This window comes from Borostomias antarcticus, assembly GCF_949987555.1.
Source record: "Borostomias antarcticus genome assembly, chromosome: 1".
NCBI classification, from domain to species: domain Eukaryota; kingdom Metazoa; phylum Chordata; class Actinopteri; order Stomiiformes; family Stomiidae; genus Borostomias; species Borostomias antarcticus.
The window spans coordinates 32,263,176-32,290,907 of NC_140234.1; the positions used below are offsets into that span (position 1 = coordinate 32,263,176).

At 46.5% G+C, this 27,732-nt stretch overlaps 1 protein-coding gene across 3 annotated transcripts; it reads left to right on the forward strand.

Moving 5' to 3' along the window:
* Window positions 1-5,201: 5,201 nt before the first annotated feature.
* On the forward strand, window positions 5,202-27,440 carry dclk1b (doublecortin-like kinase 1b; the record flags this gene model as incomplete). 3 transcript variants are annotated; one of them, XM_084446281.1, is made up of 15 exons in its annotated part: window positions 5,202-5,562; window positions 5,689-6,035; window positions 16,033-16,132; window positions 16,890-17,006; window positions 18,151-18,245; window positions 19,136-19,223; window positions 19,381-19,550; window positions 19,720-19,839; window positions 20,460-20,606; window positions 21,145-21,278; window positions 21,431-21,508; window positions 23,515-23,611; window positions 23,722-23,802; window positions 24,470-24,583; window positions 27,234-27,440. In XM_084446281.1, the coding sequence occupies 15 exons, from the start codon at window positions 5,202-5,204 to the stop codon at window positions 27,438-27,440; spliced, it is 2,256 nt and encodes a 751-aa protein (XP_084302407.1). The 3 variants fall into 3 exon arrangements, with proteins under 3 accessions (XP_084302407.1, XP_084302408.1, XP_084302409.1); XM_084446282.1 differs by having other exon boundaries at window positions 19,384-19,550; XM_084446283.1 differs by having other exon boundaries at window positions 19,136-19,217.
* Between the last annotated feature and the right edge of the window lie 292 nt (window positions 27,441-27,732).

Genomic DNA, 27,732 nt, shown 5'->3' on the forward strand with positions numbered 1-27,732 from the left:
TCATCTGACCGAAACAACCCTATGGGAACAACTTCCGAAGGCGAACACGTGTGTATGCTTTGCGGAAGCATTTTTTCAGATCATAGCCAATCAAAATATTGCGCGTCGGTGACACGCACTATCCAGGCGGTAGACTGATAGGCTTTGAATGAATTAACACATCAGTTAATTAGCCAAATGAATTAATGTTTATATATTTTCACATTCTAATCAGAAGCTCAATACATGTCTGTCTATCTGTCTGTCTATCTATCTATCTATCTATCTATCTATCTATCTATCTATCTATCTATCTATCTATCTATCTATCTATCTATCTATCTATCTATCTATCTATCTATCTATCTATCTATCTATCTATCTATCATCTGAGCTTAAGTCCAAATGAATGGAGGTGAATGGGTGGCCATGGTAGGGCGGCTCTGTGACGCCCCCCTTGGGCTGGAGCCGGCGGGGGTGGGGGGCGGTTCGGTGCACTCGGGCTCACATGCCATTACATTACAGTCATTTCGCGGACACTTTTGTCCTACGCGACTTGCAATAGTGCACAATCAACAAATGGCCTAATACTGATCCTTTATGTTATTTTGGATCAAAATGTCAAAGGTTTTACCCAATCAGCAGACTACCCTGCCATAGCTGCAACGTTTGCACCGCCGTATCAATTTCAATAAAAGTTTTGCAACGTTTTGTCGGGGCTGAACTCACCCTTTAGTTTAGGTGTTCACGATGAAGGTTAATTATAAAATGGCGAGGCCGCGTGCACATGTATTCACCGGTAGGTGCATTTCCACGCGGACACACCACTTAAAAATTACCTGAGTAAGAAGGTAGGATAAATTTCACTTTACTGCTGCCCGCGTAGCCTTCCTTGATAATTGAATGAGCAATTCCAGCGTAAATGTGACATTTTGTAGGATACTCAGGTGTAGGCTACTGTTTCACAATCTCACCTGCGGTTAAACAAATGAAACAATGTAGCGTATAAAGCTAAGCGGAAGACGGGCACCCAACATTTGACACTAGCTTACAGAAATAGGCCTATCGACTACGGCACATGCTTTTTAAAATTCTTTAAAGTGAATTGTGCATTTTCTAACGTTAAATGCAGGGAGATTGATATTCATTTCCGTTTCTATTGGCGTGGCGTTTAGGTTTAGGGCCTATAGGCCACTTGAACGTAGCCTAGCTACTTTGAGACGCTCGCATTGGGACGTGTAGCCTTGTTTTTGTGATACATTTGGACGTGGCCGTTTATGACGGAATTAATTTATTGAAATAGCCCAACTCATAACTGTATGTATAGTTATGTGATATCGCTATGATCAATCACCCAACTCGCCTGCGCACTGGTTCTACATTCTTGACTACACTGATTCTACGGTTCTATTCAGACATTGGCAGATTAAATTTGACAATGTTTGATCACATCACATGTCAGTTTTAAGACTAGAATGTATTGATGACAAGCGTCGTTGGTCATGCAGACGATCATGCTTGGAGTTATATGCTAGTTGTTAGCACCACTCTGGCAGGCTGTCTTTGTATTGTCAAAAAAAAATCTGATACAGCAAATCACCAGCAATAAAAATAATTATGTGAATCGCACCAAACATCACAAGCTTGTACTCAACTCTGGCACAGGATTTGGGTTGCTGGGCCCTTAATGATAACATGTACAAATGAAAAGCAGGATCAGAGTAACGATTAAATAGTCAAGTGCTTAAGTGTATTACTGCCTAATGGGAAGCTGAGAGTGACAGGAACATGGCCCAGAACAGACAACAGTCTTGTCATACCTGTGAAAGAGCTCTACAGGACAGGCTTGGTTGACCCTCTTTGAAAAGGTCCTACATAATACCCCCATAGAACTATGCAGACATCTACCTCAATCAGCTAACAAGAATGTTCCTTTTTATTATACCACTTAATTAGCCACTCTCTTGAACATAAGTGTCAAAATGACTGCAGTTGGTACTGCAGTAGCAAATTGTTGTACATAATTCATGCGGGCATACCTGCTTTAGATGATCTCATGATCGAAGAATGGAACCAGAGAAATCTCAACAGTCCAACATTCAAGTCATACCAGGACCTTCAGCTTGGTATGTTAATGAGTTGGGGAAAATCATTTCAAAAGCAACATTGCAATAATGCATAGACATGTCCACTGTATATTGTTCTCAACAGCTATGTACTGTATGTTGGTATAGTATGTCTGGATTTCCGCAGGTGTAGGCTGGAGCATGTTGATGGACACAGTGACGCTGAGCCTGGACCTCCTATCCAAATTGACAGTGAGCTTCAAGCTTCACTACGCTCTCGCAAGGAACAGGAGAGGAGGTACCGCAACACATTATTCAACTGCTCAGCTCTCTGCTGCTCAGCTCTCTGCTGTTGTAATTTTGTCTTTCAGCTTTCTTATTACACCGACTGAAGAGAAAATCTAGGTGTTCTTTGTTGTGTGTTCTTAGGTTACAAATCAGAAGTTGCTGTCAGCGCTTGCATGATCTTTTGCCTTTTGTCAACGGCCGATTGGACACAGCATCTACGCTTGAACTGACTGCCAAGTACATGGGCTATCTCAAGCAAAAACTTCCCAAGTACATGCTGTCTAAGGTATTGTTTATTTGAGTTTCTGTTAAAGAGCTGTTTTGATGAGCTTTTGATGAACATGTTCTGCTTCAAGGTTGATATCACATCTTTCCACAGGAATGAAATCAATACACAACTTAAAACCATAACCCCCATGGACCCGTGTCATATGTCTGTGTAATGTATCATTTTTATGATATCACTTGTTGTAAGACAATACCATAACCCCTTATTTTTGTGTTTGAGGTGGATAAAGCTCTAGAAAAAAATAGGAAAGTGACATGGAAAAAAATAAGCAAAGCACCAAAGAAACGGTAATTGACACACTATTTTTACAGTTTAATTTAAGATTCACACAGTATTGCTGTAAGCAATGTTTATCTACATTTTAGTGAGAAATCTACTTCCAACGATATCCAGTTCCATAATAGCCCATACTGAGAGGAGATAGTGTCCTGTTTGTGATATGATGCATTTTGTGCCATCTACAGTAAGACATGCAGGCTCCAGAGGAAACCCCCAGAGCCTATCACTAAAATTGCCTCCCATGGTATGACGTCCCTCTCTTATACAATCTTCATTTAATTTACAATTATACAATAATACAATGTCCATTCTTTTTCACCAGACACACAATACATGTTAAACTGTAACTGTAAAGCCAAATAAGTCTCAACAGTAACAGTGTGGTCATCTTCACAGTTCGTATTGCTGGTCATGCTTTGGACACATACAGAAACGTGGAGCCTAAGAACCCCGTTGAAGTGAATCAGCCGGCTCGCGAGGCCGATCCGACACCGATCACGGTTACCCATCCCTTGATAAGGAATATTATGGTTCCCACTCCATTTGTAAATCATACCGCCCTCCCTCCCAGGCCTCTACTGTTAGACAAGTCCACAGTTCCTCATGGGCAAATGCTACCAGTGTGCCAGAATCAGTCCACTGCTCAACTATGTCAGTCAATGGAAAATAACTGGATGATATCGCCTCCAGGGTTTTTGGCCCCCAACGCTGGTCTAACATCAGGGAGCCAGATGTTCCAATCAGAAATGTCAGCGAGCCTGTCCGCTTGTCCTGCCACAACACTGGTACTGCCTGGTGTTGACCCAGGCATGGGGAATCCCATCCCTAACCCTGTACCACCAGCAATCCTAACCCAAGTCTTGATGACTCCTGATCAATCATGGTTCCTGAACTGGACGTCTCCCAGTGTGTTCCTCCAGAACCAGACCCTTCAACCTCCAGTGAGCCTGAAGGAAACCTGTCCCCCAGCAGAGGTGCTCAACTACCCACTTGTCCCACCAGCACAGTTTGAGGATGGAGAAGACAGTTTCAGCACAGCAACCACGCCATGGCCAGATCACCTTGCCTCACCCATCACCCACCTGACTTCAGAGACCTCCACATCCTCTCTACCAAGCTTGAACTCATTCTAAGGCAAGAGTAACCTGACCAATAGCCCATTGACTTAACAGTCCATAGCCTTACCTCACTCCTTTCGACCCAGAGATTCATCAGAACCCCTATAGTTTCCATGTTGCCCCTGACAACTCTGTTTTTATTTAAGAGTTCTCTTTCGTCGAGAGCACAGCATGTGAACAAAACCCCAGCTATGCTTTTGTTAGTTCATATCAGTCTTCCTCCTTAGTTTGATGTCAATTACCTTGTGCTGGTTGGCCCGTACAGCTCATCTAAATGTCATTCCTCCTTCTCCTCTATTTTGGCTGAGAAAATGGCAATCTGGTGTGTGAGCTGCTTTATTTTTTTCCCGGAGGAGCATCAACAGGGTGAATAAAGGTTATTTTATTTCTGTTTATATGTCCTGTGTGTGATTGGTAGTTGAATATTGCAAAACCAGAGAAAAGGTCAAGGGTAAATTTAATATACTCCGTCTATGCTACAGAAGTGGCATGATTGTAAGATGATGCTACAGCATGCCGTCTCCGTCTGCCCGCAATGTGAGAGCTGTGACAGGGCGCGACCGCCACACCCAGTAGCCTAGGCTACGAGAGGCTGGAACGTGCTAAGAGGGTTCCCATCGTTCTCATCCCATTGATGAGAGCACCAGCACTGCAAAGGGATAGAAACAAGCTGCAGTCCTGCACCCTCCGCCTTTCTCGTAGGCGCACAGGAAAACAAAGAAACGTTTTTTTTTTCTTACCCCAATAGCCTATTATACAAATCTGCGGCACAGCTTTATAAGCTTGCAATTGATTTGAAATCGAAGGAGCTGGTTTCATCTGGCATGCTTTAAAGGTAGGCTACGTGTGCTAGGCTATTTGGCCATGCACTGTGCTCGTTTTCAACATATTCGCTAGGCTACTTAAATTAACTGATCACGGTGATAATCGTTTCATTTAAGACATAGTAGGCCTATAATGTTGGCTAGCCTACTTGTCAACATGGCTGAAGTGTTTGCGTTTGTAGAATTTGATAGGCATGTGGGATAATTTCGTGTGTATTCATCCATCAATTCAGAGCTTGATAAATCGTCATTTAGCCTACCTGTAGTCTCGTTATTGTTATATTTTTATAAAATGGAAAATGAGTTTGTTCTAATTACACGCCTTCCTACCTAAGGTAGGTGATCATCATACACAACCATGGAACTAGAGCACTTTGATGAACGTGACAAAGCACTGAGGTACAACCGCAGGGGCTCCAGGACGAACGGGCTTCCGAGTCCTACGCACAGCGCCCACTGTAGCCTTTACCGAACCCGGACCCTCCAAGCACTGAGTTCGGAGAAAAAGGCCATAAAGGTCCGTTTCTATCGCAACGGCGACCGTTACTTCAAAGGGATTGTGTATGCGATTTCTCAGGAGAGATTCAGGTCCATGGACGCCCTGTTGGCTGACCTCACCCGGTCACTATCCGACAATGTCAATTTGCCCCAGGGTGTCCGAACCATCTACTCCATAGAAGGGACAAATAGGATTTCCAGTATTGACCAATTAATAGAAGGTGAGGTGGCAGTGTGGCCTTTTCAAAATTGTCACTCCCAATGTGTTTCATTTTAAATGTATGCTATTGTTATAATGTCATGAGACAAGTCAATGGGAAATGTGTCTCTTTGTTGACTACTTGCAGGAGAAAGCTATGTGTGTGGATCCATAGAGCCCTTCAAGCAGCTGGACTACACCAAGAATGTTAACCCCAACTGGTCAGTGGGGGCGATGACTGCTGCTGCCACCCGTGCCCCCTCCTCCCTGGGCAGTGACAAGAGTGGGTCCTTAGAAGCCAGGGAGGGTAGAGACTTCATTCGACCCAAACTGGTGACCATTATTCGCAGCGGTGTTAAACCTCGCAAGGCTGTACGCATCCTGCTCAACAAGAAAACGGCCCACTCCTTTGACCAGGTCCTGACCGACATCACAGAGGCCATCAAGCTAGACTCTGGGGTTGTCAAGAGACTGTACACTGTTGATGGGAAACTGGTAGGTTATCAGCGATGACTGTTCTATTAAGTGTACAGGTGTATCCTTCTCAACACATCCCCACACACACACAAACGTGTTATGAAGTATTAGAGAATACTTCGTAACGTGTGTGTGTGTGTGTGCATCCGGCACCTAAACTGGGTTGCACAGCTTTACAGTATGATCAAATGCATGGCATTTTCCTTTCTCTATATGCAGTATATATGGTTCCAATAGCAACTAATGCTTTGAGGCCTGACATGGCAGTGGGACTCTTGGCATCAATATTCCTGTGCAGGAGTTCAGAACATATTGCACCCCGGCTGTTCATTGCACTCACCATTTGGATTGAAAAGCCCTCATGCTGCTTCCCCGTTGTGTCATGGGGCAGTCTGATTTGAGATGTGCTCTGGTTCTGTTCAGGTCAAGCTGCATGTACATCAGTAGCCAAAAGCAGACCAGACTGTATTTCTCCTGAAGTCCATGCAGCATCAGAGAAAAGCAACACTTTTCTTTGTCCACAAGTGTAAGATACACAGAGACTAAACCATGGCCAGGAGGAGAGGACGCGGGAGGAGTTTTGATTTAGTTATGACTGTGGCATTGTAGCCCATCATAGCTATTCTAAACCACTCATGGTAAATGGACTGCACTTGTATAGTTCTTTTTTCCAAAGCGCTTTACAATGGTCTCTCATTCACCCATTCGCACACATTCACACACCAATGGCGGCAGCTGCCATGCAAGGCGCTAGCCTGCTTATTTGGGGTTCAGTGTCTTGCCAAAGGACACTTCGACATGTGGACAGGAGGAGGCGGGATTCGAACCGCCGACCCTGCAGTCATTACACAAGCAGCTCTACCTCCTGAGCCACAGCTGCCACACTCATATTATTTGCATTGGGCTGCATGTTGAAAGTGGAGTGGTGGGAAGATGGCAGTGAGAAGAGAGCCTAGGCCTGTGTTTCTCCTCAGGGCTGCTGAAGTACTTGAGCACATGCTGTGTGGGGAGAGGCAGGTCCACTGGTGTGACTGAGTGAACGGTGAGTCCTCGCAAACCCTTGTGGAGTGAGGTAGCCCTCCGAGGTCGTAGTGAGTTGTTGGTGAAACTCACTCCCCTGGTATAAAGGATGCGCTAACGACCCTGCCGATAGACATATCTCTCTTGGCAAAGTTGTCAGCAGATCCGACTTGCGAGCCCAAGGGTTGTAGGTTTGAATCCTGCCCTGGACAATCCCTTAACATGGGTCAAATGAACGAGAAACTGTTACACTGGCATGGATGCATCAGGTCGGTTTGCCTCCATCTTGTTGTGTCCTCATGTCCTCTCTGACCCCACATCGCGCTGGGAGACATGCACTCCCCAGGACAGCAGAGAGACTCCCCTATGTGTCAACACCCATCGCGTCATTGTCAGTGTATGAATAATATATTGGCGATTACTGTATTATCTACAAGCCAACTACTGTAGCATGCTTTGTTAGTGTTTGTCAGCCGTTAGAAAGAAGGATTCAAACATCCCTTTATCATTTACAGAAATCAGCGACAGCTTGCAATTTCTCACATGGTGTGGCGACAGAATGACTGCTGGATGATATCCCGATGATGGCTAAGGATAATAAAAACCTATCAATTAGAATTATCATGTCACTGAATGTTTCTCATTACTCTATAAGTAGCATCTGTTCCTGCAGAGAAAGGAAATATGTAAGAAAAAGCACACTAACACAAGTGTAGTGTTAGGGAGTTGGAATGTCTCTACAGTATGTCTGTAGATTATCTTGTCTCCCCTTGGGTCCCATTTTCAAAGAATGAGATTCAACCCCCCCCCCGCCATTGATGGTTTCTATAGTGAGGTGGTTGCCTGGGATGGTTGCTAAGGAACAGCCTCTGCAGTTGTGATGTCACAACCGTGTTTGTGAGAGAGACTCCGCTGCTGTTTTGTACTGCAACCCCTATTATTACCAATGGCAGCAGACTGGTGCAATAGCAAGGATAAGTTATGATGATGAGGGTATTAAGCCTTGAGAAAATACCAGCTTTGTTGTCTTTGTACAGGAAATAAATGGAATGACTTCACATAATATGTCCGTGTAACGCACGGTCTGTAGTGTGACATGCTGCCGAAACGCCTCAAGATGAGTGTCCTTCATCTTCACGCAGTGTTCGTTTTCAATTTGTTTCATGGTTTCGGTCCCGTTACATCCTGGCATTAGCATCATTCACTAATTAAATCATAAAGAGAGAGTTCGTACAGTATTGACAAGTTTGTCCGTTATGCCCACACGAGTCCACGGTATTATCTCTTCAGGTCAAGTGATCTAAATTGTCCCAGCCCAGTAGGCTTTCCTGCTAAGTGGTTGGGTGCTGTGCTCGGCAAAGCAGTTTGTCCAGTATTCCACTTTTTAGCCCGTCTGTGGTCATGGTGCAGCTCTCTAGGGTCTCATACTGCCCCTTCTGGGCATGTTGTCATGGCTCTTCACCCTTCTGGTTGTTACTGTACCTGGCTGTGGCCCAGGGGTGGAGGAATCAACTGCCTGTTTAGATAGCGTTTAATCCTAGCAGTCATTTGATCAGTAATTAAGACAGCCTTTTACACATTAGTTACAGTTGGACCAAACGTTTCATTGGAGAACAGCCTTTGATGAACATGCACACATGCATACAGTCTTTATCGTTCCGACATCTTGTAATAATATTTACAGTCTCTTACCAGGCTTCAACATTTGATGGACAGAGAGGCATCGTTTTCCCTTTCTGAAGTGAAGCTCCAGTGGACGGCAGTGAGTTCCTGGACTGAGATCTGTGAGTGCTCCCAGACCCCCCCACCCTGAGGGGCGAGTGCTCCCAGACCCCACCCTGAGGGGCGATAGCTCCCAGACCCCACCCTGAGGGGCGAGTGCTCCCAGTCCCCACCCTGAGGGGGCGAGTGCTCCCAGACCCCACCCTGAGGGGCGAGTGTTACCAGACCCCCCCACCCTGAGGGGCGAGTGCTCCCAGACCCCACCCTGAGGGGCAAGTGCTCCCAGACCCCCCCACCCTCAGGGGCGAGTGCTCCCAGACCCCCCCACCCTGAGGGGCGAGTGCTCCCAGACCCCCCCACCCTGAGGGGCGAGTGCTCCCAGACCCCACCCTGAGGAGCGAGTGCTCCCAGACCCCCCCACCCTGAGGGGCGAGTGTTACCAGACCCCCCCACCCTGAGGGGCGAGTGCTCCCAGACCCCACCCTGAGGGGCGAGTGCTCCCAGACCCCCCCACCCTCAGGGGCGAGTGCTCCCAGACCCCCCCACCCTGAGGGGCGAGTGCTCCCAGACCCCCCCACCCTGAGGGGCGAGTGCTCCCAGACCCCACCCTGAGGGGCGAGTGCTCCCAGACCCCACCCTGAGGAGCTAGGGGCAGCTGCAGGTGTGCGGCGGTGGCGGGCGGCAGCCATGACTGAGGCACCTCCATGCTGCCGTGTTGCTGAGTCACTCTGTCACGGTGCTCAGCTGTGGAAAGAAACCTCAGGGATTGGATTAGCCTGGCAACACGGAGAGAGAGGGCCCCTTCCATAGCTAGTTAGCTAGTTAGCTAGCTAGTTAGATAGACAAGAGGCTTTGAATCCACTTTGTCTATCTACTAGCTACGGAAGGTGCCCTCTGCCTGTGATTAATAAGACCATTGTTGTTTTTTTGCCTGTGAACATTCATTAAAGCTGTTTGGACAAACAGTGAGCATATAATGAGGGACTAGGCCTGGTCACAGCCTAGCCTTCCGTAGCTAGTAGATAGACAGGAGGCTTTGAATCCTCTCTCAGCCTGCCCTGTGTTACAGATATACACTGTATTTCAGACTCTACCTTTCTATTGGTGCATGCGCCTTCATGCGCTTCATTACAGGGAATGTGAAACAGAGCTTTGAAAGCGAGTGGCACACAGGCGGACTTCTGGCGGACAGGTTCCGTCAGAAGTATTATGGCTGTGAACATCTGACCTCGCATGGAATATACAGAACTGACTGGCTGACTGACTGACTGGCTGACTGACTGACTGACTGGCTGACTGACTGACTGACTGGCTGGCTGACTGACTGACTGACTGACTGGCTGACTGACTGAGTAGGTCTGACTTTGTGGAAATCCCATCCCCTCGGCTATAGCTGGATAATTACAAACACATCACTAACCTCGGTCTGTCAGTTTAATCAGCCAGTATGTCTTATCAGAATACATGCCAGGATTCAACCGACTTTGTCTTCAGAGCAAGATAACGTGGGGCTTGCACAGCCTGCAAATTGTTTATCCGGCAGATACATGTCTCCTCCCGGGGCTGAAAAAACAAATATTTATTCTATGGATCTTACATTTTGATTCAGTGGGGTGTGGTTATGGGACGACTGGTGCCCCCTGTGTCAGCTAACCTCTGCACTCAGATCCAATTACTGCTGTTGACCTTGAGTAAGCCGTTTGCTTGGGCCAAGGGGTGCGTGCAATCAATCTCTATTGGCGATCGCACACAGCGGCCATCACAGATGATGTCACTGCTGAGTGAGGCTTAACACATGGCCGTGTGATTGCTCACTTCAGTCGGTACGGGCCTGCCCTCACAAACGGATGAAAACATCAGATGGCACTTCAATCTGCTTACCTACGCTCACCAGCTACAGGCCAGAAAGTACTCAAGGTGTAGTTTTACAGTTTTACTGGGTAAACTCACAAAGGTCTTTTGTTTGCGCCAGTGTTTGCACTATCACACAGCTATGGTGCTGGTCAAAAGAGGTCAGGGAAGAATTTTTACAGCTCACTTTTCACTTTTCTGGCCACCGTGTGAAACTTTTTTTTCTTCCCTATGGAATATGTAGGGGTGGGACCTATGCCCCCCCTCTCCCCCTGCGCTACAGAAATACAGTTTGATTTGATGGTGACATAACTAGTACATTGTAGGGGAGACACAGACTGAAAGCATTTACAGTAGTAGTCTGACTGAATCTATGTTTTCTATGTGACCAGGCCTAGTCCCTCATTATATGCTCACTCTGTTTGTCCAAACGGCTTTAATGAATGTTCTCATCAGGAAAAAACAACAACAATGCTCTTATTGAAATCACAGGCACAAGCAGTAGTGATACTCCTTGTTTTTGTGGTAGCTGAAATGACAGCACTGTGGTCTATTAGAAAACTAGACTAGAGAAGAGCGTTGGGCTAACGTGAGGACAATGAGCTGAGCATACTGAATAACCATCATCTGTTCCTCCGAAGAGGCTGACTCCACAGGAAATCATGACCGGGGTAGTAAACGGAGGTGCATCCTAATGGAGCTGTATGGCAGTGCATGTTGCTGAATGGCCCTGATGAAGTCGGTTATTATAACTTATATAATAGCCTGCTGTAAAGATATGTCATTGGGGACTTATACAGGATGTAACTGTATACAGTCTATCGGCTTATTTTAGTTTTTACGAGGGTATTAAGACCATAATCATTTAAAAATAAGTTTTAGAACGGATGGTTAGAGTTCGTAGCAAACCACTTGTATTGGTGTCTATGATTGGTCTATGATACTGATTTATCTTTCAGTTGCTTTTTTTTTACAGAGGAATCTCAGAGATTCTCCTTAGGGATGTACCGTTATGAAAAGTTTGTCTGATACCGATAACAAATATTAACATTGCCGTCATGGCCGATAACGGATATTCACCGACGTCGATATATTCTGTACAAAAACAAGTTTCTATGATAATCAAATGTTATACATTCTGAAAAACACAGGTAAACACTGTCTACTTCCAAAACATTCTGAAACGTCGATAAATCATAGATTTACCGCATTGTTTCCTCTCAACAACAACAACACACAACAACAGCTAGACACATAATTATCGTCTGTTCACATCGGCCCTGTTTTGCACATCGGACTGATACCGATATATACAAAAATGACTAGCATCGGCCGATACCGATATGATTGCCGATATTGTGAATCCCTAATTCTCTTTGCTAGGGAGAGGGCAGTTACCTCTCCCAACCTGTTTACCTGTTTTATGCCCTGTGTCCATTAAGATGTATACAGTCCATACTTTGACTACTCTCGAGCATGCTCACATGCTAAGAGCAGGGACTAGTGAAGGCGGGAAGTGCCCCCTAGACAGTAGCTTGCTTTCTAATCTGAATGAGCAAATCGGAGGTAATAATCCTCATTGTGAAACTGCACGTGCTGATGGTCCTTTGCGCTGTGAGGGAGAGAAGGCAACCTACCTCTTGTCCTGTGGGAAATGTTTTTCCAGTTACAGTAGGAGTCCCATTATTATGTATCTGTCAATGTGATGACATGAAAGTTATGATTTGGTTAGTGGAAACTGTTTGTACATTGTTTGGAATGTGGTAGCTGACCTGCTAGACTGCGCTCCATGAGGCCCCTATACCCCATTACCTCAAGAATACTGAAACTAGCCTCATCGGCTCATTCAAACAACACCCAATACCTTGACCTTTACTCTGACATCTGTTTAAGCAACATACTCTAAGTGGAGGAAAAATAATCTATAATCTTAATTTGTGAAATGCAATCCATTCATGTCATGAGAGACATTTAATAATAATATACATAGAATTAGGCTATAGGCGACCTTAAATTATATCATTATTAGATGTAGGCTACAAACGGCTAATTGCCAAGTCTTGAAAATTAATTGTCAAGTCTTGAAAATTAATTGTCACACTCATGATCTCAATTAGGAGGACATTTTGCCACAACAATAAGTTATCTCTGTAAAACGAAATTGCTTTAAGTTAAATATTACAACACTTCTCAGTCAGTTTTGTCTGTAACTGCATCTCAAAACTAACTGAGCAGATACAGTCTTTTTTCTGTTGGTCTTTGTGTGATTGCTATTGTACAGGCTATAATGTAGCATCCTTGAAAGGAAAATCCATTATTTATAATCACCCAGCAGTATCTCATGCAAGAGACATCCTCATCAATTATGAAGGAGTTCTAATACAGCTCTCTTTCCAGAAACCTAGTGTGGCCATTTCTGATTTAAACAACATATCTGGGTACTATAATTAATTGCGCAACATCACCGTCCTCACTACTAGGGACAGATTCAGTTAGAGGGACGGCCAAACGGCAGGTGCTGTTCATTATCTCTCCAGGACCGCTGAGCTCTGCAACGAAGCCCTTCAGGGAGAAGGTCAGGACTATTAACGTCTTGATTTATTTATCATGCTGCTTCCAAGGAGCAGAGCTGTGTTTCTCTCTCATAAGCAACGGCCACTTATATTCCAGCGCCTCTCCTCTGACTGGCCCAGTCCAAGGTGATTGGCAAGTTTGTCTCTCATGTGGATTTAATCGTTTCAGAGGCGATGGACAGCTCTGTGACTTCACTCCCCTTTCTCTGGATGCTCAAGCAAGGCATGCAAATAATTCATTATTAAGTTGGCCATTGCCTATGAAGAAATGTTTGAATCACCGTAGCCTTCTTTTGTAATTCAACACTGCTCTCCACTGGCAGAGAAAGGTAGTACAACATGTCCAACTGTCATGCCTTTGAATACACAGATGGTGTCTTCCATCAGATGGTGTAATCAGTAATGTATGCTGACCTGTATCGGAATAATAACGGAGCTGTTATCTTGTAACAACATTTGCATGCAGTCAAATTCACACTGATTCTGTCCCTCCTAGCGCTACATTCTGAGCAGGAATTATATTTTACCACGGTTCTCTGCTGATCCAGCTGGAGCCTTTTTGTCTTTTATTGTGCCTGAGATATCATTAACATTGACGGCCAGGTTAAGCTGATATGGTTTGTTGGAGATGAAGAGACAGTTTTGCATAACCGAGCCCGTCTGTATCTTTACAGCATCAAAGGAGGTTTCAGCTCAGAAGAAAAGTGAACCCTAACCCTCCTTTTTTGAGAAAACACTTTTATATCTAGTTGTTCTGTCTCATTCCTTGGCTTGAGCAGTACTATGCTAAGTTTTCTCACTCAGACACTTTTGTTGTTGTTTGTTTGTTAGAACCATCTGCCTGCATTTGGTGAAATCATTGAAAGATGTTTACCAGTGTAATGTGCATGTGGTAGTTTGTGGTATGGTTTTAGATGCAGTGACAGTCAATCAATCAATCAAAGCTTTATTTGTATAGCGCATTTCATACCCAGAGGCAACACAATGCGCTTTACAGAGAACAAGGGAGGTGGGCAGACGTCCCACCCCTACATATTCCAGAGGGAAGCAAAAAAACAGTAATCACCCGGGGGCCAGATAAGTGAGCTGTAAAAATTCTTCCCTGACCCCTCTCAACAAGGCGATCGAGCAAGCTCCTGGAGTATGTTTGTCTACCGGCTAAGAACATTTATAAAGCAATAAATAACCTTAAATTACATTTTCAGAGTAAGAGAGGCTAATAACATCATAGGAGAGACATGGCAAACACTGGTGTATGTCTGTGTGTGCGTGAATGTGCCTGGGCCCAGATAGAGGCAGGGGTCAAGGGTAGGATCGGGGTAGGAAAAGGATACGGACCCGGGTTAGGGTGAGGGGAAGGGGATCTGAGCCCAGGACTGGTGTATGTCTGTGTGTGTGTGAGTGTGCCTGGGTCCAGGTAGAGGCAGGGGTCAGGGGTAGGGTGGGGGTAGGTAGAGGATACGGACCCGTGTGAGGGGAAGGGGGTACTGGGCCCAGGCCTAAAGCCGGAAGTGGACTGGTGTATGTCTGTGTGTACGTGTGTGTGTGTTAACTAATTTGCTACGACATCTGCAGCAGACACAGGGGTATCTATCGGACTCAGGGTGGTCTGCTGGTGACAGTGGGGCATCCACTGGACCTGGTTAGAAGATAGGAGGGAGAGAGAGAGGCACTAGGGAGAGGGGAGGCAGAACAGGGTTAGTAGCACACAGAGCCATATATAGAGCAATACATTACGTCAAACTACATTTTCAGAGCAAGAAAGGCTAAGAGCATCATGGGAGAGGTGTGGCAAACACTGATGTGTGTCTGTGTGTGTGTGCGTGCCTGGGCCCAGATAGAGGCAGGGGTTCGGACAGTGTGTGATGTTCCTTTTAAAGTGCTCTGTGTCTGAAAGTATTCACAGCTTTAAAGGGCCTGGAAAATTATTTTGCTGGTTGGAAGTATATAGTATGGTACCGTTTATATCTCAATTAGAGGTTTCCCAAACATTCTTTCTATATTACAGATCCATCCCCGTATGTGGAGGAAAAATACTGAATTTCATTAGCAAACCATTGTTTTAGCAGCAGGAACTATGCAATGGGTCCAACTTTAGTGAGCTCTGGATTTTGTTCCAAGTGTGATGTATAAAAAAGATAATAGACATGTTTGTTCTGCTAAAGATTTTAGGAGACAGAATCAGGGTCTTATCCCCCTTATATAGGGGCCCCTGTACTCCTATTAGCTATATTGTACGTACATTAAAAAATCCCTGCATTGCCTAAAAGCAACATGGGTACACTACTAGAGTTTTAGAAAGGAGATGCACTTGTGAGTTCTGGCAAGTAGTAGTACAATGGCTTTTCCTGCAATTATTGCTAGTCGCTTTGGATAAAAGCGTCTGCTAAATGACTGTAATGTAAATGTAATGTACTAGGAATGAAGCATCTTTATGCGGTGGAGCTCCACGAAATAAAACTAGTAAATAAAATAAATAAAACTAGTACTATTGGCTTCATTTGGGGCCTTCAATGAGTGACACTTAGAAAAGGGGGGGGGGGGACTTTCACATGAATCAGATAGTTAGTGTAGATGAGCGATCCCAGAATGCCTGCTCCCACTGCTGCACACGAGACAGAGCTCCACCAAAACTCCATCAGGATCTCTCTCACACGTGTGTGTCCGTCAACAACAATCTGATTGCTCCTTGGAAAGATACAGAGGTTACCGAGGTTTTGTTCTGAAACTGACAAGTCTCTCTCTCTCTCTTTCTCTGTCACTCTTTCTCTCTCTCTTTCTCTCACTATTTCTCTTTTCTCTCTCTCTCTCTCTCTCTCTCTCTCCCTCTTTCTGTCTCTCCGTTCCAGCTGTCATGCCTGCAGGACTTCTTCGGGGAGGATGACATCTTCATTGCCTGCGGACCAGAGAAGTTCCGCTACCAGGATGACTTCCTCCTGGATGAAAGTGGTAAGAAAACGTTAAGTGTGGTGGTGTTGGTCAATACGAAGACTGTGGCACACGACACTGATACTGCACCAATTTACAGTTAATTCACACACACACAGTATTACCTTGTCACGTTTACATTGTGCTTTTGTAACAGGTGTCACTGTGTTTCTCGTCAGCATTGCTTCCACTCTTTCTGGCCGCCACCCTGGGCTCAGTTTCGCGTCCTCTGACTTAACAAACACACGTCACCACCTCTCCTAAACACCACTTTCGCCAGCCAAAGTGTGGTCGCTCAACTAACTGTATATTTGTTTAGTTCTAGTTAGTAGTGATAGTTACAGTACAATATCGTTACAGTGTGGATCGGCTTCTTGTTCAATAAATACCTGTTGTTTTGAGAGGGAAAAAAAAAGAACTGCACGTTGTATTTTCAGTATTTGCAGCGTGGGGTTGGATGCAGGCTGACGTATAGAGGTAGTCGGGCAGTTGCTGATGGGCTATTGTGCGCTGATAGCAATTGTGTGCTGGTTTAGTTGAGCAGACAGCTGACCCGTACATCACTAATTCACACGTAAACTCGAATTATTTGGGTGTGAAGCTCTTATCTAGAGTTCTGTTTTTCATGCTGAAGTGAGTTTAAGATAAAACGTACAACACAGTACTAAGACTCCCAAGTAGTAAGATAAGACAGACTTTAATAAGACATACTTTAATAATAACTGTTACTATACTCCTACTCTTCTCCAGCTGACTGCGTGTTCTCTCCATTTCCCAGAATGCCGAGTAGTGAAGTCCACCTCCTACGGCCGGATCTCCTCCCTGCAGGGTCGCTGCTCCCCCCGTGGGGGAGGGGCCTCCCACCGGAGCAAGTCCCCGGCCTCCACCGGCTCTGGTAAGACTCTGCCCTGCGCCTGCACCCCCCACCTCCCCCCCCAGGGCTCTCCAGCGCTCGTTCATTAGACTAATAATAATAATAATAATAATAATAATACATTTATTTAAAGACACCTTTCAGGACACCCAAGGTCAAGCAGGATAATATATACAGTAAAAAGTACAACAACAGTAAGGGCAATTAAAAACAAAGAAGGTACAGGACAGAGGGCCTAGGGAGACGGACGTATAGGAGGGGGGATGTAGAACAGACAATTGTAAAGAAACATAACAGTGTGCTGCAATTACAATGAGTAGGCTAGTTTGAACAGGTGGGTTTTGAGGTGGGATTTGAAGGAACTAGCAGGGGAATACAGTAGCACTGTACTCCATCATGCTGCAACTGGAAGAGAGGCTCTCTCAGGCTCTACTGGGCCCTCAGCGGGGGCCATTTAAAGTTCATTTAAAGCTCTGATGGGTTTTCCTGATGTAAGCAGTTATGGACTTTTGAGTGCTCCTTACAGTTGTTGTTGTTGTTGTTGTTGTTGCTGCTGCTGCTGCTGTTGTTGTTGTTGTTGCTGCTGCTGCTGCTGTTGCTGATGTTGTTGTTAGCAGAGTGATTGTGTTTGGAAGGTAATTATTTTGACTTGTGTTTTTTACACTGCCTACAGTACATTTAACGGTCTGTAGAAGACATTCTGTCTGCCTTGTCAGTGAAATTGCTTCTGTTTCTTCAGTCCTGTCTGCAGTATCCTTAGAGGCCATTTATTTCACAGAATATTTTGAAATATTGATCTACAGTATCTCAAATTGTCGTCATCATCATCATCATCAGCTTTATTTAGCAGACTCGGGTCCATAAATCACATATAACAATTAAAAACACCACCAAACATAAGACATAAAGATAAAAAATTAAACATTTTAAATTTAAAAATCTTGTACCAGTATTCCCAGAATTGGGATGTTTATCTCACAGTGCTATTCCAGGGATTAGACGGCAGCTGTATAACACAATTCTGCTACCCATTTAGACAGCAAATTAATGTGTGCATTAAGTTTCTCAGGAGTGCCTGAAAGGTTCTAATTGTATTTTATATTACAGTAAAATGACTGTTGTTGTCATGTGAGTGTCCAGTACATCCCTGTCTGGTCTGCTGTAGGGAACGGGGGAGCAGGCAGCCAACTGTCCACACCTCGGTCAGGGAAATCTCCCAGTCCCTCACCAACGAGCCCAGTCAGCCTCAGGAGACGGCGGGTAAGGAAATCCATCTACACCTCCTGGATTACAGTTAGATCTCTGTGTTGTTACCTTGTGATCCACATACTGGATTAGAATGATTGTGTCTGCCACTGAATGGATTTGAATAGATGGGATGTAGAAGGATTTGAATAGATGGGAGAGAGAGAATGAAAGATTATGAACTGAGTTAGACGAAGAGGTAGGAGAGTTCAGAGTACTATGAGAGGATGTAAAGCCATGAATGGCACACCACACAGATTTGTGTGACAACTAATACTATAAACGTATTCAAGGGGGCTTCTAAATTAAAATTGCTGTTGTGTCCATTTTTACATACTGTAACAGGAGCCACTTTCTTTCTGCTCTGGCACCCACTTAAAACAGCAGAGATGTATCAGCTTATGTAATAGATGAAATGCCATTGCTTTCATTGTTATTGATCTCTGTCTGTTGTGAGAACAGTACAGAGGATGAGACCACCATTAGAGCCTCTCTTTCTCTCTCTCTCTCTCTCTCTCTCTCTCTCTCTCTCAGGGGTAGGATCTATGTCCATCCCACCTTTTGCTCTCTGTAAAGCACATTGCATTTCCTCTGTATGAAATGCGCTATACAAATAAAGTTTGATGAATTCTCTCTCTCTTTCTCTCTCTCCCTCTCTCTTTCTCTCTTTCTCTCTTTCTCTCTCCCTCTCTCGCTCCCTCTCTTTCTCTCTCCCCCCCTCTCTCTCCCTCTCTCTCTCTCTCTTTCTCGCTCTCTCTCTTTCTCTCTCCCCCCCCCCCCCTCTCTCTCTCTCTCTCTCTCTCTCTCTCTCTCTCTCTCTCTCCCCCCCTCTCTCTCTCTCTCTCTCTCTCCCCCCCTCTCTCTCTCTCTCTCTCTCTCCCCCCCTCTCTCTCTCCCTCCACCAGGGATCCCAGCACAGTGGCTCCTCCCTCTCCCTGGCCTCCACCAAGGTGTGCAGCTCTATGGATGAGGGAGACTGGGCTGCCAGTGAAGGTGAGGCAGACAGACCCTGGGGCTCGTAGCGAGGAATGAACCAGCTAAGACCTCCATTGATTAAATCTAATTCATACAATCTTCATAACAGGCTCTCTCTCCCTCTCTCTCTCTCTCTCTCTCTCTCTCTCTCTCTCTCTATCGTCTGGTTGTGCAGCAGAGCCGATTGAGGAGACCCCCCCGGTCCCTCCCTCCATAGCGGAGAGGTACAAAGTCGGCCGGACCATAGGGGATGGTAACTTCGCGGTGGTCAGAGAGTGCGTGGAGCGGTCTACAGGCAGAGAGTACGCCCTGAAGGTCATCAACAAAGGCAAATGCAGGGGAAAGGTGAAGGCTGCTCGTGCTTAAGGCTCAATGTGCTACTGTAATAACTTCTAGTTATCTGGTCTTTAAAAAAAAAAAAAAAAAACATGTTTCAATGTTTGACTACAGTGATTCTTCAGATGAGGTTAAGTGCTGTTCACTATGTGACTGGAGCCTGTTGTTGACCTCTCAGGAGCACATGATCCAGAACGAGGTGTCGATCCTCCGCCGGGTTAAGCACCCCAACATCGTGCTGCTGATCGAGGAAATGGACACCTTCAGCGAGCTCTACCTCGTCATGGAGCTGGTTAAGGTACCGTCTTTCCGCTTTCTCTGAAATCAACGTTTGGGTCAATGTGACTCCTCACTGGCATCACCTACTAAACTATGTTCTAAACTGTTGCTCTAAATTGCCATTTCAGCTAAGGGATTTTAGTAAATGCATGAGTGGTGAAAATGGAGCAATACCTTCAAAATATCCTTTAACTTTAGCTAATTTGGCTATCTTTAGCTCATTTTCAGGCCACCATTGTAAATAGCCTTGTGAATCAATGGTTCTGGAGCCTAGTGGCCCATAGGGGAGGAGCCTATCAACTGATTCCTTACCTTCCACTGGACATGACGCTAGTGTGTCACAGGGACTTACCCACAATCCAACCCTTGGTGCCAAGCATGAAGGTATTGGGTACCATTTTCTTAATAGTCTTAATAGGTATGACTCGGCCAGGGATCGAATCCCCAACCTACCAATCTCAGGGCGGACACTCTAACCACATGACCACTGAGCTGCTAATGTATTGTAAATAGGAATTGGTCTTGCCTGATGAAAATAAATAAGAAATAAAAAATAACAGCTAATTTCTAAGACATTTAAGCACATGACCTTTCATCCCTGTCTCAGTTCAGTGGTGTCATGACTCTTCGTGTCCACAGGGGGGCGACCTCTTCGACGCAGTCACATCTTCCAGTAAGTACACCGAGAGGGACGCCAGCGGGATGCTGTACAACCTGGCCAGCGCCGTTAAGTACCTGCACAACCTCAACGTCGTCCACAGAGACATCAAGCCAGAGAACTTGTTGGTGAGTGTGATCTTGTACGGTCAGCATGAGAAGCGAGGATGATGGAATGGACTAGATTACGGTGTATAGTGTGTTTTAATGAATCAGTGTTTGACAACAGTTTTCCAGTCCAATCCAACTTTATTTATAGAGCACATTTAAAACGACAAGAGTTGACCAAAGTGCTTTCCATTTCAATCAATACAAAAACACAGTAGACAACACAATAGGACAATAGAAGCATAATGAAAGATAAAAAGTGCTACTCTGATACTTGGTATTAAAACGCCAGGGAAAACAAATGTGTTTTCAGGCGGGATTTAAACACTGGAATCGTTGGGGCCAGCCTAATGTGGGCAAGAGACTGCACTTTAATCTTTATTTTATTACACACAGACACACACACACACACACACACAGCTTTCATCACCTCTCCAGTAGAGTTCACAGTTTCTGAATAGCATAAACCATATCATTAACATAAACCATAACAAATTATTGTCAGGGACTGTCTTGAGTGCTGGTGCCCTCATGTCCTATTGGACTGTGTCTATCCTAGGTGTACGAGCACCAGGACGGCAGTAAGTCACTTAAACTAGGGGACTTTGGCCTGGCCACCGTGGTGAACGGGCCCCTCTACAGTGTGTGTGGGACCCCCACCTACGTCGCACCAGAGATCATCACTGAAACTGGGTGAGTCAGAGACACACCGTCTCCTCAGGGGACATATTTGAAGAAGTGAGCTGAGTGAATGCAGCTGTGAAGTGCGATATCTACTCCTGTGAAATGCTGTTCCGATGAATGGGAAAAAGTGATGAGGTCTGTGTTTCTGACGAATCTTCCAGATATGGCCTCAAGGTTGACATCTGGGCAGCTGGTGTCATCACATTCATACTGCTGTGTGGGTTTCCACCATTCCGTGGGTATGTATGTATAGTATGTATTCTAACATTTGTATTCAACCACTGACATTGACTTTTTATCTTTTTATCTACAGTATATAGGCTGTAATTTATTTGTAATCACACTGGCTGATGTCCGGAGTCTGTGGACCTCTTTCTCCCTCTGGTGGCAACAAATAATAATGCATCTATTAAAGGAAAAAAGGAAAATGCAGTGTATTATCTGAATGTGGTGTTGCCATGAAAAAAATAACATAGTGGAGTCAGACATAATTTAAAAATAACAGACATAATTCCTTGTATATGCTTAATAGTGTCACTTCGAAGGACAAACAACACAATCATGTGAATCCTATTTTCCTTTTTTTGAAGGGCAGTCTTTTTTTCTATTGTGAATTACATTGCATTGCATTTTAAATGAGAAATGGTGCTAAGAGAGCACAGACCTCTGCCCTTGAATGCATTTCGTGGCTCTGTGCATGCCAAAATTGAATGGGTTCTTGGCCCATGCTGCACCTCTCCACCGAGTTTCATGAAAAGCAGTCTGGTAGTTTTTGCGTAATCCTAGTCCAGAAAATGAATGGAGGTGAATGGCCAGTCGGGCTGTGTTTGGGAAGCTTGTGGACCTGCCCCGTGACTGGCTGGGGCGGAGGCAAAAATGCCTTGAGGTGAATGGGTGGCTGTATTTGTCTGGCTATGTAGCACCCCTCTCGGGTCACAGCCAGCGGGGGGCAGTGCGGTGCACTCTGGGCTCTCGCCCCGCGCATCCCAGTCAAAGCCTGTATCTCTAGCACCCTCACACAGGGAGCTGGCTTCGTTCTAAGTTTTGTTTTCATTCGTGGATCCGGCCCGTGTTTCAGATCTGTTCCAAAATTTTATGGGTTCTAAGGTGGCCCATGATACACCCCTCCACCGAGTTTCATAAAAATCGTTTAGGTAATTTTTGCGTTATCATAGTCCAAAACATAAATGGAGGTGAATGGCCAGTCCGGCTGTGTTTGGGCGCCCGTGGCATGGCGTGGACCCGATCCGTGATTTGGATCCGCTCCAAAATTTAAAGGGTTGTAAATTGGCCCATGCTACACCCCTCCACCGAGTTTGGAGGTCCAAAACATCAATGGAGGTGAGTGGCCAGTCCGGCTGTGTGTGGGTGGCCCGTGGACCCGACCCCTGCATCGGATCTGCTCCAAAATGTCATGTGTTCTTAGATGGAACCTGCTACACCTTGCACCATGCTTCCACCGAGTTTCGTGAAACCTGGTCCAGTAGTTTTTTTGTAATCCTGCTAACAGACAAATGCAGGCACGTCAGCGAAAACATTACCTCTCTCCCTGCGCTGTCGCTGGGGCGGAGGTAATACGTCTGTACAGGTAGCTTACATAGGCCTACTTTACTGTAAACATTCCCTTCATTCATTCAAGTTTCCTAAACGAAACAGTGACAGTTAAAGGACTTAACACTTATTAAAATAAACTATTTCTTTCTTATTGGAGATGCAGCCCCCAAACCACTTAACTCGATAGAGAACCAGTCCCCTTAATGTGACTGTTGAGTTACTCGCAGCTGAGTTAAACCCAGCGGAGTAAAGTCACTCTAGTCCGCTCACTCAGGGGGTCACTCAGGAAGAAACCTTCCCAGAAAGAGCGCTACTAGAGCAGTAGCCCAGAAAGAGAGCGACTAGAGCAGTAGCCCAGAGAGAGTGCTTCTAGAGCAGTAGCCCAGAAACAGCGCTGCTAGAACAGTAGCCCAAAAACAGCGTCACTAGAGCAGTAGCCCAGAAAGAGAGCGACTAGAGCAGTAGCCCAGAAAGAGAGCTGGTCACAAGACCCAATTTCCCAATCTGGCAAATGATATCGGGATGCAAACGCCGCTCGTCATCTGGAGGACCCCATCCGTGCTGGGGAACATCAGGCTTCGTTGAGTGTGCCAGGAAGTGGAACCGGGACTATCTATGATCGACCCAGGTCTGATGTTGAGAATGACTGTTATGAGTAACAGAACATGTCTTCTATTTGTTCTGTTAACAGCAGCAGTGAGGACCACAAGGTTCTCTTTGACCAGATTCTGACGGGCCAGCTGGATTTCCCATCACCATACTGGGAGAATGTGTCTGACCCTGCTAAGGTTTGTGAGGGTGTTTGCCTACGGAGTGCTTGTACTTGCCCTAGTAGACACTACTACCTCCATTTGACCATCTGCTCCGAGCTAAGCCTGCCCTGTCTGTTTGTGTGCAGGACCTGATCACTGGGATGCTACAGGTGAAGGTGGATCAGAGATACACAGCTCTGCAGGTGCTGGACCATCCCTGGGTCAACGTAAGTTCAACAAATAAAGGGTAAATGGACTGCACTTTTATCCAAAGTGCTTTACAATGGCCTCTCATTCAGCCATTCACACACACATCCACACACCAAAGGTGCTGGCCTGCTCAGTGTCTTTGCCCAAGGACACTTCAACATGTGGACAGGAGGAGCCGGGATTCCAACCACCGACCCTACGAACATTGGACAACTCGCTCTACCTCCTGAGCCACCTCATACAGTAGCTCAACAACAACAACAAAAACAACAACAACAACTCAGTCCCAGCTCACCCATACACTTATTCATACAATCAGATGAAGGCCCATATTAAGTTTCAACATTATTTGTAGCTAAAGTAATTGGTTTCCTGTAAGAGACTTTAAAGAACCCACATGGTACATATAAAATCCACACAAATCATAATTTAAGATTCAAGATCCAAGATCCGTTTTATCAGCCATGAACAGTACAGTATATGGTCTAAACCAAATTATGAGTGAGTTTGTTCACTAACGGGTGGGACTGAATAGTATTAAAAGCAGACTAAAAATCAACTTATACCAGTTTGGCAGGAGTTTTCTACCCAGTATATGATTGAGCAGAGGGTCAGGTAGGTTGACATTACAGTTCTGAGTGTTGACGTGTTCTTAGCAGAGATCCTGCTCTGCTTCTGTTTCAGGATGATGGCCTGTCAGTGAACGAGCAGCAGCTGTGTGTGGCAGGAAAGATCAAAAAGCACTTTAACACCAGACCGAAAGCCAGCAGCACCACAGCGGGAGTGTCTGTTATCACAGTAAGATCACACACACATACGCACACGCACACACACACGCACGCACACACACACACACACACACACACACGCACACACACACACACACACACACACACACACACACACACACACACACACACACACACACACACACACAAACACACACACGGATAGAAACTCTGCTCCAATGTTTGTTTTCTCCTATTCTCCTATTCATCCTCCCACAAAGCAGTGCTGTTTGAAACTCTGTGTTTTTTCTGGTGTTCAGTGCCAGACCAGTTCTGCTTTGCCTTGATTCCATCCTCTTTTTCTTTTTTCTTTCAACCTCTGCTACGTCATCGAGTGGCTCAGAGTCCAGTCTCTCCATCTCCCGCTGGCTTCTTCATCATGTTCTCTCCCTCCTCTCTGTGCTCTGGCCTCTGTCCTCCTCTCCTCCTCTCCCTCCTCTCTCTGCCCTGGCCTCTGCCCTCCTCTCCTCCTCTCCTCCTCTGCTCCTCTCTCTGCTCTGGCCTCTGTCCTCCTCTCCTCCTCTGCTCCTCTCTGCTCTGGCCTCTGTCCTCCTCCCCTCCTCTCCCTCCTCTCTCTGCTCTCGCCTCTGTCCTCCTCTCCTCCTCTCCTCCTCTCTCTGCTCTGGCCTCTGTCCTCCTCTCCTCCTCTGCTCCTCTCTCTGCTCTCGCCTCTGTCCTCCTCTCCTCCTCTCCCTCCTCTCTCTGCTCTGGCCTCTGTCCTCCTCTCCTCCTCTGCTCCTCTCTCTGCTCTCGCCTCTGTCCTCCTCTCCTCCTCTCCCTCCTCTCTCTGCCCTGGCCTCTGCCCTCCTCTCCTCCTCTGCTCCTCTCTCTGCTCTGGCCTCTGTCCTCCTCTCCTCCTCTCTTTCTCTCCCTCCTCTCTCTGCCCTGGCCTCTGTCCTCCTCTCCTCCTCTGCTCCTCTCTCTGCCCTGGCCTCTGCCCTCCTCTCCTCCTCTGCTCCTCTCTCTGCTCTCGCCTCTGTCCTCCTCTCCCTCCTCTCTCTGCTCTGGCCTCTGTCCTCCTCTCCTCCTCTCCTCTGCTCCTCTCTCTGCCCTGGCCTCTGTCCTCCTCTCCTCCTCTCCTCCTCTCTCTGCCCTGGCCTCTGTCCTCCTCTCCTCCTCTGCTCCTCTCTCTGCTCTGGCCTCTGTCCTCCTCTCCTCCTCTCCCTCCTCTCTCTGCTCTCGCCTCTGTCCTCCTCTCCCTCCTCTCTCTGCTCTGGCCTCTGTCCTCCTCTCCTCCTCTCTTTCTCTCCCTCCTCTCTCTGCTCTGGCCTCTGTCCTCCTCTCCTCCTCTCTTTCTCTCCCTCCTCTCTCTGCCTTGGCCTCTGCCCTCCTCTCCTCCTCTGCTCCTCTCTCTGCCCTGGCCTCTGTCCTCCTCTCCTCCTCTCCTCCTCTCTTTCTCTCCCTCCTCTCTCTGCCCTGGCCTCTGTCCTCCTCTCCTCCTCTCTTTTAATGGACTGCCAGCACAGTTGTCAGGGATCCCATTGACCCTGCTTAGATTTGAATCTATAGTTGCTTTCTGCTTTGACAATATTTAAATTTTTCATCTATCACCATCATTTTCTTCGACAATTTCACTTTGCAGGGAAAAGCGAGCATTGTGTTTCCCATGTCCTTCAATGGAAATGTTCTGGTATTTTAAAGCGTACAGTAGCAGCTTTCATAGGTTTTTAGTTGACAGTGCAAAAAAAAAAGAAAAGTATTTCAATCTTCAACTTGTTTTTTTTCATCAAATGTGCTGTCAGGGCATCGGAGCTGTGATGATTGAGAGTTGTTGACTCAGCAGAGGTCAGTAGCCTGCTGTTGAAAGTTTCAATCCACTGAGTCGTCCCTCTCTGCTCAGCTGGATGACGGCTTTACCAGGTCAGAGGTCAGGGTCTCTGGGCTACTACCAGGCCTTACCATCCAGAGGTCAGAGGTCAGGGTCTCTGGGCTACTACCAGGCCTTACCATCCAGAGGTCAGAGGTCAGGGACGCTACCACCAGCGCCCAGGGATGTACTGTACTGGATAAGGTAACGCCACAGCGTGGTGCTGACCTGCAGTGTTTCCATGGTGACATCCTCCGTACCCAAAAGGACCGAAACTCCTGCCTCCGGGCGGAACGCCGCTCGACTCCTGGCCACGCCTCTCTCTACCGTCCTTGGCAGAATAGATCCCATCCATCACAAGGCCCGCTTTTCACACCCCGCCTGCCACCCGGCCACCCGGCCAATCCCGTCTCTCACCTGGTTTGTACTGCTTTTGTGTGGGTACAGTATGCTGTATGTAAGGCATCTCATCCCTTATATTCAGTGCATATTAGGGTGTAGGACATACAGGTCAGGTTTCATACATTTTTACACAGATCCTTTAAAGCGCCATTGTCTGATGGCTGTGTAAATGTCTATTCTCTATCACCAGGGTAGAGTCAGACATGGTGCGCCTGATGTTGAATGTGTTACACACCGCTGCTCTGCTCTGTCCTCACTGCCCCCCTGGGGTCGGGCTACTGTGTGTTCTGGTCCGGTGGGGCGCAGGACAACCATGCTGGACAGGAGTCGTGAGACCGCTCCCTCTGACTGAAACCAACGCGCCATGTTCCTCAACAGCTCCTGTTCCTTATGCGCTGCTAACAGTTGTTATTGTCGTTGTTGTTTGTTCTACCGTGTCGCCCGCTCTCAGACCACCGCGCTCGATAAGGAGAGGCAGGTTTTCCCGCGAAGACGCCACCCGGACGTGAAGCCCGCGCCCAGCGGCCTCCCCGGCGCCGGCTCCGGCCCGGCCCACGGCGCCAACCCCACCCTGTCCCCCGCCGACTTCACCTCGGAGTCCGAGGACTACTCCCCCAGCTCAGCCGAGACCGTCCGCTCGCCAACCTCCCCCTTCTAACAGCAATGCCGCGCACTCCCCCAGGGATGATGAGTAGGCTTAGTGGGAGGAGAGAGAGAGAAGGGGGGGGAGATAGAAGAGAGGGAAAGGAGATTAGAGACTAACAGAAGCAACAATACATGTTTTTAAGCACAATGATGCAGTTAATTCCTGTTCAAAGCACCACTTGTCAGCCTACATAACTTGGTCATTGAGTTTTCTTGGTTACTGCATGGTTTACCTTTTTATTTAGGGCACACTTGGATACTAACATGGGCTCTTTTCAAGACAGCCCAGACATTATTGAGCCTTA